Source organism: Corythoichthys intestinalis, unplaced genomic scaffold (assembly GCF_030265065.1).
Source record: "Corythoichthys intestinalis isolate RoL2023-P3 unplaced genomic scaffold, ASM3026506v1 HiC_scaffold_23, whole genome shotgun sequence".
Lineage (NCBI taxonomy): Eukaryota > Metazoa > Chordata > Actinopteri > Syngnathiformes > Syngnathidae > Corythoichthys > Corythoichthys intestinalis.
The window spans coordinates 10,155,593-10,171,593 of record NW_026651592.1 but is presented as its reverse complement, the minus strand read 5'-3'; the positions used below and the strand labels follow the sequence as shown (position 1 = coordinate 10,171,593).

The 16,001-nt window shown below is 42.6% G+C and overlaps 1 protein-coding gene across 3 annotated transcripts in view; it reads right to left on the bottom strand.

Annotated features, from left to right (window-relative positions):
• Positions 1-1,679: 1,679 nt before the first annotated feature.
• LOC130911165 (RNA-binding protein Nova-1-like) overlaps positions 1,680-16,001 on the bottom strand; it is a 131,387-nt gene continuing 117,065 nt past the window's right edge. For all 3 annotated transcript variants that reach the window (XM_057828946.1, XM_057828945.1, XM_057828947.1), the window contains one exon: positions 1,680-14,272. In XM_057828946.1, coding sequence (XP_057684929.1) covers positions 13,250-14,272 — 1,023 coding nt within the window. In that variant the 3' untranslated portion in view covers positions 1,680-13,249. The remainder of the gene's footprint in view (positions 14,273-16,001) is intronic.

The following is a 16,001-nucleotide window of genomic DNA, read 5'->3' as shown; positions in this document are numbered from 1 at the left end:
CCAAAAGGCCAGTTTAACGCCAGCAAGGTGAAGCCATTCACATTTTATATGCAGTAAACATTTTGTTGGGGGCAATGGTCCTTCAGAGGTCAACCATTCTGATATTTTTACTTACTTTTTAGCGTGGCGTTTTGCCGTGCTGCTTCAATCTGACAATGAATGACCTGAAAAAAATTAAAATGGCATCTGATTGCCACTGTAACCTTTTCTGTTGGAAAAACAACAACTTTAGTAAGGGGGAAGTGTAAATAAATTATAGAGTTTAGACTTGTTATTAAGGAAAAAATTAAAAGTGTCCGTTAGCTGTCCCTGAGTAGCATTTGTGATCGCTACACAAAAATAGCAATGTAAACTGCCCCTAAGAATGGTTGGAGACGTAAGACAACCAGAGGATATACTATATAAGAAACACAGGGCATATGCTGGTAAAGGATAGATTGTTGAAACAGGAGAACGTCATTGTCAATGGCGTAAGGCAATGCACACAAGAAAACGGTTTCGATAAAAAAGCTAACTCTGGATCAGGTCGGCTCGTCTTTTTCAGCCCTTGACACTCAAGCCATCTCTTTAACTGAACATTTGTATGTTCTTCCACATCTTTAACAGTGAATTGGGCACCTGCGACATCATTTTTCGGAAAGAATTGGTAGGTTTAGCTCAGTAAACATCTCGTTCGGACACTATTTCCATTCATTTGCTATTAGGGACCAACGGGAGGTTTGACTCACCTAGCCACAATTGCTAACGTCATGAATATTAATGAGCAAAAGTGACGTGTTGCTTGCGGTAGGCCATCGAATAGCAGGATAGAGTCAGACGTGTTGTTTCATGGTGGTAAGGTTATAAAATTGTAGTAATAGCTAATATTAGCGCTGCAGAATAAGAAACAGTAGGTCTTGCTCGGCAAAGTAAACTTGGGGAAAACTAATGAATGTATTTCATTTCCTCACTTGTATTATAGAACACCGAAGAAGACTCGTTTGCCGTTTTTCCAAAATTAGAAGAAAATAAGGAATGCCCGAAAGGTACAGGGACCCACATGTTGATTGTTTTTAGTAGTACATAAAAGCCATTGTTTTAAAAAGTCGTCAACGTAACCGATTGTTGTCCTTTAAGGGGCTGATTGTTTTACCTGAAAAGACGTAAACGTAGCCGATTGTTGTCCTTTAAGCGCGTGTGGTCCACCCCAAACCTGCAGACCCGTGAGCGCATAGGATGCCACTAGTAGTACAGTAGTATGTTATCAATGGAGAACATCATGGTGTGCAGCAGCAGCAGCAGCAGCAGCAGCAGTGGAGGAGGACAGTGATTGGTTGATTTGGTTTGGTCAGGTGACTTGAAAGGTGGTGCGGCGGCGGTGGTTGATTGTTTGGTTGGTGGTGGGGTGGGGGGGTTCGAAAAAAAGGGTGGGGTTATGAACAGTCAGCTGAGTCAGATCACATGATGGTCACATGATTGGCAGCTATAACTACGTCAGGAGCTTCCATGAGGAGATATGGAAGCCTGACTGGTTTTAGCTTGTTGGTGGACACTGGACACGACAAAACCCCGCCCCCGTACCCTAGCCCCACCCACACTCACTCACACACACCCCAACTCACGTACTCAGCCCCCGATGTGTTAAAGTGTGATGATGCAGAGTGTGGTGGAAGGTGAAGAATAAGACAACAGAAGACAGGTGATGCTAAAATGAACATTTATAATGACTGCTGTTGCTGTGGCAAAATAAGAATCCTTAGAAAATGACCTCATATATCATATAATAATAATAGTAATTATTATTATTAGTAGTAGTAGTATTACTTTTAGCACTAGATGGCCTTCACTTCACTGGTAATCCACAAGTTAACAAACACAAACTCACTAGGTTGTTTTTTTTTTGTCTCTTTACAAACACAATGCTACAGTTACATTAAATATTCAATACTTTTTTTTTTAACGTCAGCTCATCAACGGTGTTAAAAAGCAACCACTATTAGGATACTAAAAAAAAAAAAAAAAAATAATGAAAATTTTTCTTTTCTTCCAGTCGTTCCCTTTTGACTTGATATTTTTCATGAGTTAGAAAATAAATAGCTCGTGTGTGTGGAAATGGGGCGACGGGCAGCATAAAATTAGGGGGGTGGAAGTCACAGAGAGCCATGCGGTGAAATGAAAAATCATCACTTACTAGCGGTATTAATACTTTTTGATCATGTGATGGCGTGGAGGAGGATATGTGTTGATGGCTGGCTGTAAACTCGACTGTATTGCACAAAGTTAGCAGCGCCGCGAGCCAGCTCAAGAAAAACAAAAATCGAGGGAATTGATATGTCCGGCTTGTTAAACGAAGGGGAAATACAGCAGCTACGACGAACACGACTAACAAGAGCACAGCTAAAGTCTTTATGCTGCCCCGCCCTGCACAAATAAGATTATTTACAATGACAACAAAAAAAGGTGAAGAAACAACTTTTTTCTGTTGATAGTCGCCCTTTTTTTTTTTTTTTTTTTTTTTTAAAGTTTTTTTTGTCCCCGATGATGAGCCACAAAATACGGAGCACCAGACATTACTTGGGGGTAAAGAAAAAAAAATTCATGGACACAATTATTTTGTAGCCACAAATATACATTTTTTCACACAGTTTTGTGGCTTCATTGGCCTGTATTGACGGCAATGGACGTCCAATTTAGAAAGTAATAATCTTGATAAAGTGTCTTAAACCTTTCAGGGAGAGAGGTAACTACTAAAAGTCGACACTTAAGACCTTTAACCCTTTATAGAAAAAAATGACTATTTTTGGTCTTTGAAAAAAACCAGATAGTGTTGTTCTGCAACTTTATCGTACTTATTTAATTTTTCTTGTACATCTTATTCTTGTTTTTTCAGCCCGAATCGTTGCACCGATCGGCACCGTTCAAGTATTGACACGACCGGAATTTTCGCTCGACGTAGGGAATTTTTTAAACGGCCCTGCAAAATTTTCCGTAAACGATTAACCCCCAAAAAAAAGGTTTAAAATGTATCCAGTCCTACAATTTTTGACCAAATTACATAATTTGGACATTTCAAAGGTGCTGAATTGTAGTGTGTTGTGTGCTGTTCTAAACAGCGTGAGTGGATTTGAGAGGACTCACTCAATGAAGCATTTAATAAAGAATTCCACTTTGGGGAGAAGGGAAAAAACATGTCTTGTATGTATCGCTTACCAGTTCTAAATTTGAATAAATACAGTGATCCCTCATTTTTCGCGGTTAATGGGGACCAGAACCCGCCGCGATAAGTGAAAAACCACGAAGTAGTGAAACCCCCCACCACCCCAAATTTTTTTCTTCTTTTTTGTGTGTGTATTCAATGTATTTATTCAGATTTAGCACTGGAAAAAGATATGTATAGGACATGTTTTTCACTTTTTTTTCCCAAAGTATGATTAAAAATTAGAAAATATTTTGATTAATTTTTTTAAGCACCTCAAATATAATAATTGTGTTTTAAAGTTTTAAATATGTTACTGTCCCACCGAATCATTTTTTAACAAGAATAAAGATGTAGAAAAATGCTTGGCTTTATTAAATGCTCCATTGAGTGAGTCCTCTCAATTCCGCTTGAGTTGCTCACTTACACACAATGAGTTGCCACAGCAACTGTTTAACAAGTTCAAGATGATTGACGCATGCGGCAATTTTTGAAGTTTGTGACTCTGCCAAGATAAAAAAATCATTCATCCGTCAATCAACGTGTGAGGGAGCGAGAGTGAGACTACGCGAGTGGCTCGGGACAGCTCATTTGTATTTTTTTTTTAATTGGAAAAAAAAAATCCGCGATGGACTGAAGGTACAAAGTTGGAAGTGTGAAGTAACGAGGGATCACTGTACACACCAAAAAAAGAAAAAAAATGTAAATAAGCGCCGCCTCTACTTTTCGGATTTCGATTATTGTGTGAGTGGGGGTCCCCGTTAACTGCGAAAAACGAGGGATCACTGTAAACGAAAATATGAATTGCTGTTATGGAAGATTGATTTAATTTCATTTTTAATTTAGTTTCATTCTGCAAGTCACAAGCAGCTCAATAAAGTCAGCAAACTGCACGGACGTCTGAAATCGTTATATCTGAGTTTAGCTCGCTGTCTAGCTAGGACTTAGCTCCAAGGTCTTGGCGAGGACAGTGCAATAATCGCTAACCCATTTTTTACACGAGTTATTTTGAATTTTAGGGGGTATTTAGGTTTAATTCCGATTTACGCGGAAATTCGGGTTACGTGACATCGCTAGCGTAGAACTGGAACTCGTTCGTAACCCAGGGACTGTCTGTATTTGAATGTTATTGCAATGTAAATTATAAAAATTAAAATGACTAAAAACACAGTTTACAATGGACCCGAACTGCGCAATTTTGACTATACAACGCCTGCCTCTCGTCGTTTTTTTTTTTTTTTTTTGGGGTTGACTTTTGTTTTGTGATGCATGCTTTAATTCTGGCGCAGGAAGCGTAGAGCAGGTTGTACTTCAGCACGCGACAGCATTTACACACCCACAAGTGACGGCACACGCCCACATGAGGAAGAAGCTGAGCGAAGAGGTGACAGCCTGCGCGCATATTGGTTGCTTGTGAAACATCCAGAGGCGACGGCGGTTTAATGTGCGTTTTCAATTGTGGTCAAATACTTGGGGCGAGTTTATATGATTGTTTTTGATGATGTGCGGACGCTAATTGATACATGCTAATCGTTTCCTATTGCTGTATCAGCAGCTACTTATAAACGCAAATTTGAATTGCTGTTATTGAAGATGAGACTGATTTAATTTCATTTTATTTTAGCTTAATTCTGCAAATGTTGTCATGAGCAGCTGAATAAAGTCCGCAAACCACACGGACGTCTGACATCGTCACTGTCTAGCTAGGACTTAGCTCCAACGTCTTGACGAGGACAGTACAATGACGTATAATCAGTGTTAGGAATAACGCCGTTATAAATAACTAATAGCGCACGTACCTCAGAGCCGGTGTTTTCACACACAAACCGGAACACAGCGCGTGCGGCAAACACACACACGCAAAACGGATGCAGAGGGATATAATGGCAGAGCATTCAGAGGAAAATTTGTCCTTTACGAGGTGGAGATATAGACACTATTTCAAGTTGGCCAATATTCAAGGAAAGAACGTGCATGTAAAGTGTAATTCATGTCCCGGGGCAAAGCTTTTGTCGACATCTGTGGTAAGCAATTCAAATCTTTTTATTTTTGTTGCCCTTCAAGTGTAGGATAAATCTGTTGCTGGTGAGGTGCGATAAATATTACAAGGTTCAAACTCACAACTACCTGTCTGTTTTTCTCCATTCAAGTGACTCGAATACTGCTCAGAAAATTTCAAATTTTTTTGACATACAACAACTTCTTTTTAAAGTAACGGAAATGGTTACTTTCCCTGGTAACTAGTTACTTTTACAATAGAGTAATTGTTACTCAGTTACTTTTTGTAGTAGTGAGTAACTATAACTAATTACTTTTTAAAGTAATGTGCCCAACACTGAGTATAATACAGGTGTTTTGATAGTTTTTTTGTTTGTTTTTAATTTAGAGGGTGTTTTGTATTTAAAGGGCTAATTCAGATTTACGTAGAAATCCAGGTTACATTGCCAGGGCAGGAACAGAACTCGTTCGTTAACCGGGGACTACCTGTATATTCTTTTTTACTAACCCTTTTTCATAGTATTTAACTCTTTGCCTTCCATTTAGGACAATAGACAGCCAATTCATTTAAACTGCTTTCAATGCCTTTGACGGTGCTAGATGTCCAATCCACTTTGATTGTTCGTTCATTCGCCCCTCCCAGTCTAAACGGATTGGACGTCTGGCACCGTCAATGACAGCCAATGAGTTAAAAAAAAAAAAAAAGTCATTATTCGTGGGTTAAAAGTCTTATATGTCACTTGATGAAACCTGTAGGAACCCTGATATGTATTTAAAAATCAGACAACCATTGCCGTCAGTAATTTAGTCTTTAACGTCCAAAATGGAGTAACACTCTCCACAAATTGGCAAATGAACTGCTCCACCACCCCCACGTCACGTCTGGGTCTCCGTAACAAAGAAAAAGAAACCAAGAAAACAAACAAACAAACAAACAAAAAGAATCATATCAGCGAGCATTGCACAGTCTCACAGAGGTTGTTTTTTTTTTTCTTTTTTTTTTTTGGACTTATGGAATGGAGAGTTATTGTCCCGACAGCTGGAGATGAACAGAGGAGGAGGAAGAGGAGGAAGATCGATAATAAAGTTCATGAGCGAGCGAGCAAGGGGTGGTGGCGTGGTGGAGGAGGAGGAGGTGAAAATTGGCTCCCCAAAAAATCTTCGTTAGAAAAAATGGGGCGTTTGCAAGCTCCTTCTCAACAAATGGAGCGAAAGAGGAGACAGCGAGAAAGGGTGAGGAAGGGGTGACAGGTGCCCCCCAACACTATGGCACACGATCAATGAGGCGCTCCACAGCTGAAGAACGACATGAGAAGAGTTAGGAAGCAGCTGGCGGGGATGGGCGGCTCGCGGGACAGGCCTGGGACGGACGGAGGGTTAATCCTGCTGGGGGACGAGGTGCTAGGGTGGTGGTGGGAGAGGGGGTGTCGTCATGTGATGAAAGGGGCGGAGCATGCTGGCCCGACGCGAGAGCGACGCAAAGCTCGGAATGATCGGCAACGCCCTTTTTCGGGGCGCGTCCTCTGGAAGTTTGGCACTGGTGACGAAGGAAGGGGATAAAGTGTGTGGGCAGTGGAAGTGCAAAGAAGAGGGTGTGAACGAAGCCCCTTTCACACAGACGTTTCGCTTTTAGACCATTTGCACTGCTGATCATAGGCAGCGGGACGTTTCGTGTCGAAGCTAGCAATACCGAATTGGGAAGTTCGGTTTTTTTGTTAACAATAACGAAAATAGTTGACGATGAGATCACGATAACAAGCTTAATAAGCGTCTCGAATGACTAACGAGACATTTGCCTGTTGAGACGAAAGTGCTAAGTAGCTTGTTAGATGTCCACAATCCCTAACGTTTTTTGCTTAATTCAAAGTTGTAACACACGTCATGTGAAAATATCATTGATAAACAATTTTGTTCCGCAAATGATCTGTTATTATTTTAATGTTTACGGTTTCGACATTTTTCCTGTAAATTGAACGCTGAGTTCATGCTAATTTATTAGCTGCGCTGCTAACTTCTGCGCGCTAGCTGACATAGAAACTAAAAATAGACTAAAACCTATGAATTCTTACTAAAACTTGCTACTTTTGAGAGTTCGCCAACTAAAGCTAGACTAAGAAATGACAAAAATATGACAGACTCCCTAATATTAAAACAGCTACTAAAAACAAGATTTGGACTCATTTCTAATGTAAATGGAGCGCCGAATTCATGCTGACGTGTTGGCTTGTTTGCACTGCTAAATTCAGCATGTTCGTTTACTGGTAGAATTTGGGTTTTTTTTCAGGCTAAAACCTTTCAATTCTAACTAAAACTAGACAAAGAAATGACTCAAAAATGACGTTGTCTAACAAGTGCTTTCATCCAAAAACTAAGACTAAAGGTCTTTTCACACTATGGTTAGCTCAGTATGGAGAGCGGTCCACGGGAGGAGCCACGTAGCCTGACGTTGATGCTGTCGGGAAGTGAAAAGCGGCAAGCATATTTACTATAGTCCCTCACACCAATGCGTGTTTTTCATTCTTGCACAAGAAAACAGTGATGTTTCCTATTTCAAGGAGTAGGGGGCATTATAATAGCCGTATAAAGACATTTACTAGTTTCAGTGAGATGGTGAATCGTTTTTACTGTTGTTCGTGAACTACATTTCCACACAAATGCACACATGTACAAATGAGCTTAGCAAGGAGAGGTATGAGAATCATTTCTGGAGTGTCCCAGAGCTCGCGAAAAAAAAAAGAGCAAATTTATTAAGATTTCGTCGGCCGTGATTTGTGTGTATCCATCCGCTGAAACAGCTTTATAGCACAGATATAAGTGCGCTTGCCCCTCTGCTATCGGATTCGTTGTTGACATAAGCGCGGTGGCGCTCTGAAAATAGAGCGAGTCTCTATTTTCGGCCTTGCCTCTCGGCGCACATTCAAACTTGCTGTTCCGCCCAAGACGGCCGTCCAGCGCTCACTTTCGGCGAGAAGTCCGCTCACACATACACAATGAATGGGTTACCGCTGAATCCTTCACACTCGATTGCCGCTTTGAAATGGCCCTAAGTGTCCCGGATGATTAAATATAATGAGACATTTGACTGTTTGCCTGGCGAGACGAAAATGCTTAGTTGCTTGTTAGACGTTTGCAATGTATGACGTTTTGCTGTATTCAAAGGTAAATTGTAAAACATTTTAAAATATCTTCAATTTCGTTCAAGTGATCTGTGATCAAAGTAATGTTTGTTTTCCATATTTTTGGTGCAAATGGAACGATGAGTTCATGCTGATGTTAGCTAACTTCAACGTCCTAGCTGACATATGAACTAGATTAAAACCTATGAATTCTTAATAAAACTTTTTGAGAGGTTGTCGCCTAACGCTAGACTAAGAAATGACAAAAGTATAACAGACTAATAAGTATTTCCTCCCCTAAGACTAAAACGGCTGCTAGAGACAAGATTTTGACTTTTTTTTGTGTGTAAATGGAGCACCGAGTTCATGCTAACTAAACCAGACTAAAACCTTTAAATTCTTATTAAAACTATGACTAAAATATGACTTGTAACAAGTATTTTCATCCAAAAACTAGAACTAAAAGGGCTACCCTGATTTTGACATATTTGTTATAAATTGTAGCGCCTAGTTCTTGCTAATGTTTTAGCTTGTTTGCTCTGCTAACTTAAGCATGCTAGCGTAGATGTCGAATATACTTGTATTTTTTTCGAATAAAACCTTTGAATTCTTTTGACAATGAATTCTGATACTAGACTAAGAAACTACTAAACTATACAAGAATCTAAAAAGCATTTCTGTCCAAAACACTAAAACTAGAATATAATAGCAAAAACACAATGCTTTCTAAAGAACCTTCCGCACGGTCTGTCAAAACTTTTTGGACCAACTCGGAATGGGCCATTGCTACTTCAACCAAAATTTGACTTCGAGGAAGATGTTGGGTTGAATTGTTGCGTTTTTTTCGTGGAACGTATGTGTGAAAGGGGCTTGTATGTGTTCGTGAGGGGTAAACAGTCTACACAGACACACACACACAAATGGCATCTTGTTATTAGTCGGACACAAGCTAGCAAAAAAACCCCCCCCAAAAAAACAGAAGAAACGGGAAACAGTGATATGACAAATGCAGTCAACAATTGCTGGTATTTCAAAGTGGTAGTTTCAGGAGGGGTGACTGGTGGCGAATAGGGGCAGAAAAGGGTCCCATAATATGGATGGTAAGAACAGAAAGGAATAAGAAAGGAACATTTTTTGTAAAAATGTCGCAAATGTCCAGTTAGCATATTAGCATGCTAGCATAAATGCGTATCTAAGCTCGGGCGTATAACACAAGTAGTGCAAATATTTTTTTTTGTTCTTTTAATTGTTTTTTGGAGCAAATTAGCTGCAGTACTAGAAGTCACCTCACTCATTTTAGGGCTTCCGAGGTAGCTCTTCTTTTTTGTTCTTTTTCCTAAAGACAATATCGCGACTGAAATACTGATTTGTGTAAAAACAAAAACAAAAATGTGAACAGTGGGCTGAGCAATGATAAGGTACACACAAGAAAGCTGTGATTTGGGACTTTTGAGGGTTTTGTTTGGGGATTTTGTTGATAACGGACGACACATAGACTATTTTTTTTTTTTTTTGTTCACACTTGACGTCATGCATAATATACGTGCAAAAAGGTTAACATCTATTCCCACAAAATACATCTTGACTAGAAAAAGGTTTAAGAATGCTCGGGAGTCACATTATTTTTATGCTAAGCCATCGCTATGTTGTATTGATCCCCTCCACTGTTGCATTGTGGGAGCATCCGGCGTAACACTGATGCGGTTACGCTTCATTCATTTGGCACTTTTTCACATTTTCCTGGTATAAAAAGTACTGTTTGTCTGCGATATCAAATCCAAGAAAAAAAAATTTGGCACAGCTTTTTCGACTACTTACAAATGTGAGGACTTTTGTTGAACTCGTTCGCCGCCATTGATGGCGATAGATGTCCGATCCGTTTGAATTCAAATGGATTGAACATCTATTTCCGTCTACGGCGGCAAACGAGTCAAACTTAACACGCGATATGTTTTTTTGTTTGTTTTTCAGTTCGCATTTCTCAGCAGCAGCGTTTCCACCGATACAAAAACAAAAAAACAACCTCCAAAACGCGTCAAAATGGGAAGAAAGGACAGGACGAGACAAAACCTGTATTGCTCCGCTAGTTGTGAAATCAAATCCAAAAGGAGGTTGTCTCTACAACAGCGCCCGCGACAGGATGTCTGCAAGGCTGCACGCTAGCCAATCAAAATGCTAATCAAGCCACAGATATGTCATCAATACAGTGACCCCGTGAAAATATGAGGAATTATAACCCCCCCAAAACGATTAAATGCAACCAGTAAACTCAATTTAAACATAGTTCCTTGACGCCAAGCGGCTAAGCACCACGTCGAAAGGAAACTCCTCAACCCACTTCCACAAAGTTGACATCAAAACGCCACAAGGAGACGTCAAAGTAATACTTATCACTCTGTCCTGAGCACAAAACACAAAAAATGAGCGAAAACGAGAAACCGTGACTATGAAAAGCGGGCAGGGGTCACTGTATTTCTAATTGGCGCACCCGAGTTAGCAGAATGACAAATACAAGAAGAGAGGGACCGCCTGCTCGACTCCTCAAAGATCCTCAGCAGCAGCAGCACAAGACGACGACAAAGAAGAAGAGGAGGCATGCATCATGGCCGCCGCCCGTGGAGCGATGTGGTAGGGGGCGGACGAGGGCGGGGGGCGGCGTCGGGATGTGAGTTGGGTGTTTTGGGGGTGGGGGTGCGTGAGGATGAAGTTCAAAATGGAGTAAAGAAGCCTCCTTACCAGAGAGCCTCGCCGGCCCGGCGACGCCAGCGTAAGACAAACTATTGGAGAGGAAGAAGTTCTCACTCGGACGGGCTCGCCAGGGTGAATGAATCCAACGCACCCCCGCAGCTGACTTTTCACATTTGCATCAAATAAGACCTTTTCAGTCAGCTATAGGTGATTGGGGACTTCCGGGTGGCAGAAAAGAATGACGAACGTCAAAAGTACCCCTTAAAAACGGGAGGGATTTTTGAAACTCCTCCAGTTACTAAGTGAGAAAGATACAAATCTTCATCTATTTTGGAAGGTTTTCCAACAGGTGATTTGAAAATAGTGATGCTCGATAATACATTTTTCAACCGATATCGATAACCGATAATTTCCTGCCCCTTTCACCCGATAACCGATAATGTCACGCCGATAATTCTATTCAAATGTGTATGTAAAATTTTAAAGTATACATAGATCAAATGTTAGTGTGCAAAAATGTAATTTAGTGCTAATTTTTTCCCACATCAAATGTGAACAAGTAGTAAATTCCAACATCTAAACAATGGCAATGACATTGTGTAATGGTAAGCTTTTGGCAACAATTACTTCGAGAGTAAACACCCAAGTTGCACAAAAATGCCTTTAAAAGTAAGCCATTCCTAACATATATCACATTACTACACTGCAAAAACACCTCCTTAAAACAGGCAGAATTGGACAAAACTGTTGATTGCACACATTTGGAGGATAAATCAAGTATATAATTATCGGATTGCATTATCGGGTGAATTTCGTTTCATCTGGATTATCTGTGTGACGTCATAATTGCCATTATCGGCCGATAATTATCGGTGACCGATATTATCGTGCATCTCTATAAATTGAAACTGTTCATTTGTACTTCCACTGCGTTAATTTTAAGTGGACTTCTCTCGCCTGCTCTATTATAGAGCACGTAGTCTACTAAAATCTGCTGAACTTGCCAAATTTTTGACAGATTCACCAAGTTTGGCCGATAACAAATGGTCATAACGCTGCTATGCTCCAGGCTCGATTGACATTTATATGACTGTGTGGCTGATGATTTCATTGTACATGCTCCATTGACTAAAAATGTTTACAGAATGGCCCAGACGCAAAATGACCCACAAGTGACGACGTCTGTGCCCATTTGCTTACCGCACTCATAAGCAATCTAGCCATATATATATGACATTTATGGTTCTGCCACCCGCAAGCTAGTACTACTGTCCTATCGATGAAGTAAAAGTTAGCCCTCCCTCTCCTGATGCTCCCACTGGACATCCCGTCCTTTCCTGAAGACGCCTCACCGTGCGGAATATTCATATATAATCATTGATATTTCATATTCGTTAGTGTTCCCTGCCATACATAAAAGTCATCCAGTTGCGTCCCCTCGCTTCACAGTGCATTAAGACAACAATTCAGTGTACTCCGACTGTAAAAAACAAAAACAAAAAAACCCAAGAAACAAAACAAAAACAGCACAAAAAGACACAAAAAGAGCACGGCAGTAACCTTTGAACTTTGTCACCCTCGTCGCCTGTTTTCAGTAGTTAGTCCCGAGTGCTTTTCCCGGCAGGGACTCCATTTTATGTTTTAGCGCGCGCCAGGGAGAAGATAAGGAGGGGGCCGGGGTAAGACGCTAACGAGGAGACCTCAAACAGGTTACGTCGCCCCGGCTTAAATAAGACATATATTACACTATGTGGCGTTAGCATTCATCTGCAGTTCAAAAACGTTAAATTAAAACATGTACATTCAACTCCTCTGGATAAAGAATAAATAGCGAAGATGACATCACGCCGCGCGGCACAGTATCGCTCGCTACGTGAGGTCATCAATGTGGGACGGAAGATTTGGGAGTCGGGAAGTGCGTTTGTTCTGTCACACGCACACCTTTGCAGGAGGGGGCGAAAAGAGGGGGAAAGGGGCAAAGAAAAACCCTGCAGGAGGTGGGCGGTGGGGCTGGGGGGCTCCCCTCCCCTACTTCCTGTCATTCAGCGTGTCCACAGTACACAAACAAAACATCTTAATTTACGCAACATAAAGGAATAAAAAGTCCAGAAAGACGTTAAGTAATAAAACTTATTTACATTTTACACATGTTTTTTTTTTTTTTTTTTTTGTCGTCTCAGCACTTTTTTTTTCATGAGGGGATACTGAGATGACAATGCGGGCTGGGGGCGGGGGGACGCTCTCCTCTCCTCTTCCCTCTGTTGATTCCTGGTTAGCCCACTTTCTGGGGGTTGGTGGCGCGCACCCCCTGCTCGTAGGTGATCCTCTGGCTGATCAGGTACTGCGCCGCCTGGGTGGCCGCCTGCGATCCCGTGATGGTGACCTTCCTGTTCCGGGTTCCTGGGATGAACTCGCCCTTCTTGGAGATCTGGATGCGGGCGCCAGTCAGCTCCTGGTACTCCACTAGCGTCTTGCCGCCCTTGCCCAAGATGGCGCCCACCAGGTTCTCGGGCACGGCGATCTCCACTACCTCTTTGGCGCCCTCCGCCAGCTTCTCGGTGGCCAGCAAGGAGGAAGCCACCAGCGGCGAGGTGGCGCTCAGATAGCCATTGGTGGCTCCGGTGGCGGCGGCCAGCGAGCCCAGGGAGAAACCGCCCAGCCCCGCCGCCTGGTGGGCGGCGCTGGTGGAAGCGTCGCTGGCGTAGGACGCAAGCAGGTTAGCGGCAGCCGCCGCCGCAGGGTTGGCATTGGCGGCCACGGCGGCCAGGACCCCAGAAGTGGCGGCCGGGTTGAGTCCCAGCCCCAGAGAGTTGGTGTTGTAGCCATAGCTGGCCAACGTGTTGAGGGCGGACGTGATGGTGAGCAGGTCGTTGCCCGACAGGCTGGACATGGTGGCGGGGAAGGCGCCCACCCCCGCCAGCCCCGCCTGACCCAGGAGCGAGGATGCGGTGGCAGCGGCAGCCGCTGCCGCAGCCGGCATGACCTCAGCCGAGTTGGCGTACGGTGACCCGGTGGGGTTGGAGTTTGCCACAGGCCCGGTGATGTTGGAGTAGGAGATGTTGAGGCAGGACGAGCTCTGAGGGTCTTCTTGGATCTTCTGCACAATGATCTCCACGGCCTTGCGGTTCTGCTCGGGCTCGCCGCTGATGGTGACCACGCGCTCCTGCAGGTTGATGCCTTCAGGCTTCTGAGACAGCTGCACCCAAGCGCCCGACTGCTCCATCACCGCCTTGACAGTGGCGCCACCCTTGCCGATGATCAGACCCGCCGTGCTGTTGGGCACGATCAGCTTGGCCTGCAAAAACAGCACCACAAACCAATGTTACACCTTCATCACAAAATGTAAAATGGCGTAGTTCATTTGCTACTTTTCTAAAGAACAATCTAAAAGGATCTAAATATAAATATAATTAATATATCACTGTGTATAGAATACCCCACGCCCCATATAGTTTCTTGTCACACTGTACGGAGCGCTTTAAGTAGCGATCTGGCAGGCAGGCTGGCCTGTACCCCATGTAATCTGTGATGTTGTGATGCTGAACCTGGAACGAAATTTCGTTGATCGCCGATGGGATTTCGTTGCACTTGCGTAATGACAAACAAAGAAACTCTTGATACAGATACAAGGTCATAGGAATGGCCCCGATCCGATCATGTGATCGTAAATCGGGCCCGATAATGTCATTTTCAGAGAATCTGAATCAGGTACAAATGATCGGGTTTTAAAAATGTATTCATGTGTATTTTTAAGTATTAAATAATGTGCTGCCATTGACAGCTATAGATGTCGAATCCAATATGAGTCCTTAGAGGCTGGCAGCAATCAAACAGTCGTTCTTTTTGCTGGGGCCGGGACATTAATAAGACCAAACAAACAGGGTGAATAGGGGTCACGGCTACATTTGTAATGAATATGAACCTAATTAATAGGCCAAATGACCAATGCAAAATAAATCAGTATTGACTGATACAGTGGGGCAAATAAGTATTTAGTCAACCACCAATTGTGCAAGTTTTCCTACTTGAAAATATTAGAGAGCCCTGTAATTGTCAACATGGGTAAACCTCAACCATGAGAGACAGAATGAGGAAAAAAACAAAAAATCACATTGTTTGATTTTTATGGAATTTATTTCCAAATTAGAGTGGAAAATAAGTATTTGGTCACCTACAAACAAGCAAGATTTTTGGTTGTCAAAGAGGTCTAACTTCTTCTAACTGGGGTGGCGTGGCTCAGTGGTAGAGTAGTTGTCCCCCAACCCAGAGGTTGTGGGTTCAAGTCTCCGCCCTGATGAACTCGTGTAAGTGTCCTTGAGCAAGACACTGAACCCCACATTGCTGCGTTGAACCCTGCTCCGTCACCAGTAGGTGGATGGCGAGATAGTGTAAAGCGCTATATAAGTATAACACCATTCTAACGAGGCTGCATTCGTTACCTGTAATAACGGCACCTGTTTTAACTCATTATCGGTATAAAAGACACCTGTCCACAACCTCAGTCAGTCACACTCCAAGCTCCACTATGACCAAGACGAAAGAGGTGTCGAAGGACACCAGAGACAAAATTTGTAAACCTGCACCAGGCTGGGAAGACTGAATCTGCAATAGGTAAAACGCTTGGTGTAAAGAAATCAACTGTGGGAGCAATTATTAGAAAATGGAAGACATACAAGACCACTGATAATCTCCCTCGATCTGGGGCTCCATGCAAGATCTCACCCCGTGGCGTCGAAATGATAACAAGAAATGTGAGCAAAAATCCCAGAACCACACGGGGGGACCTAGAGAATGACCTACAGAGCGCTGGGACCACAGTAACAAAGGCTACTATCAGTAACACAATGCGCACCAGGGACTCAAATCCTGCACTGCCAGACGTGTCCCCCAGCTGAAGAAAGTACACGTCCAGACCCATCTGCGGTTCGCTAGAGAGCATTTGAATGATCCAGAAGAGGAATGGGAGAATGTGTTATGGTCAGATGAAACCAAAATAGAACTTTTTGGTAGAAACACAGGTTCTC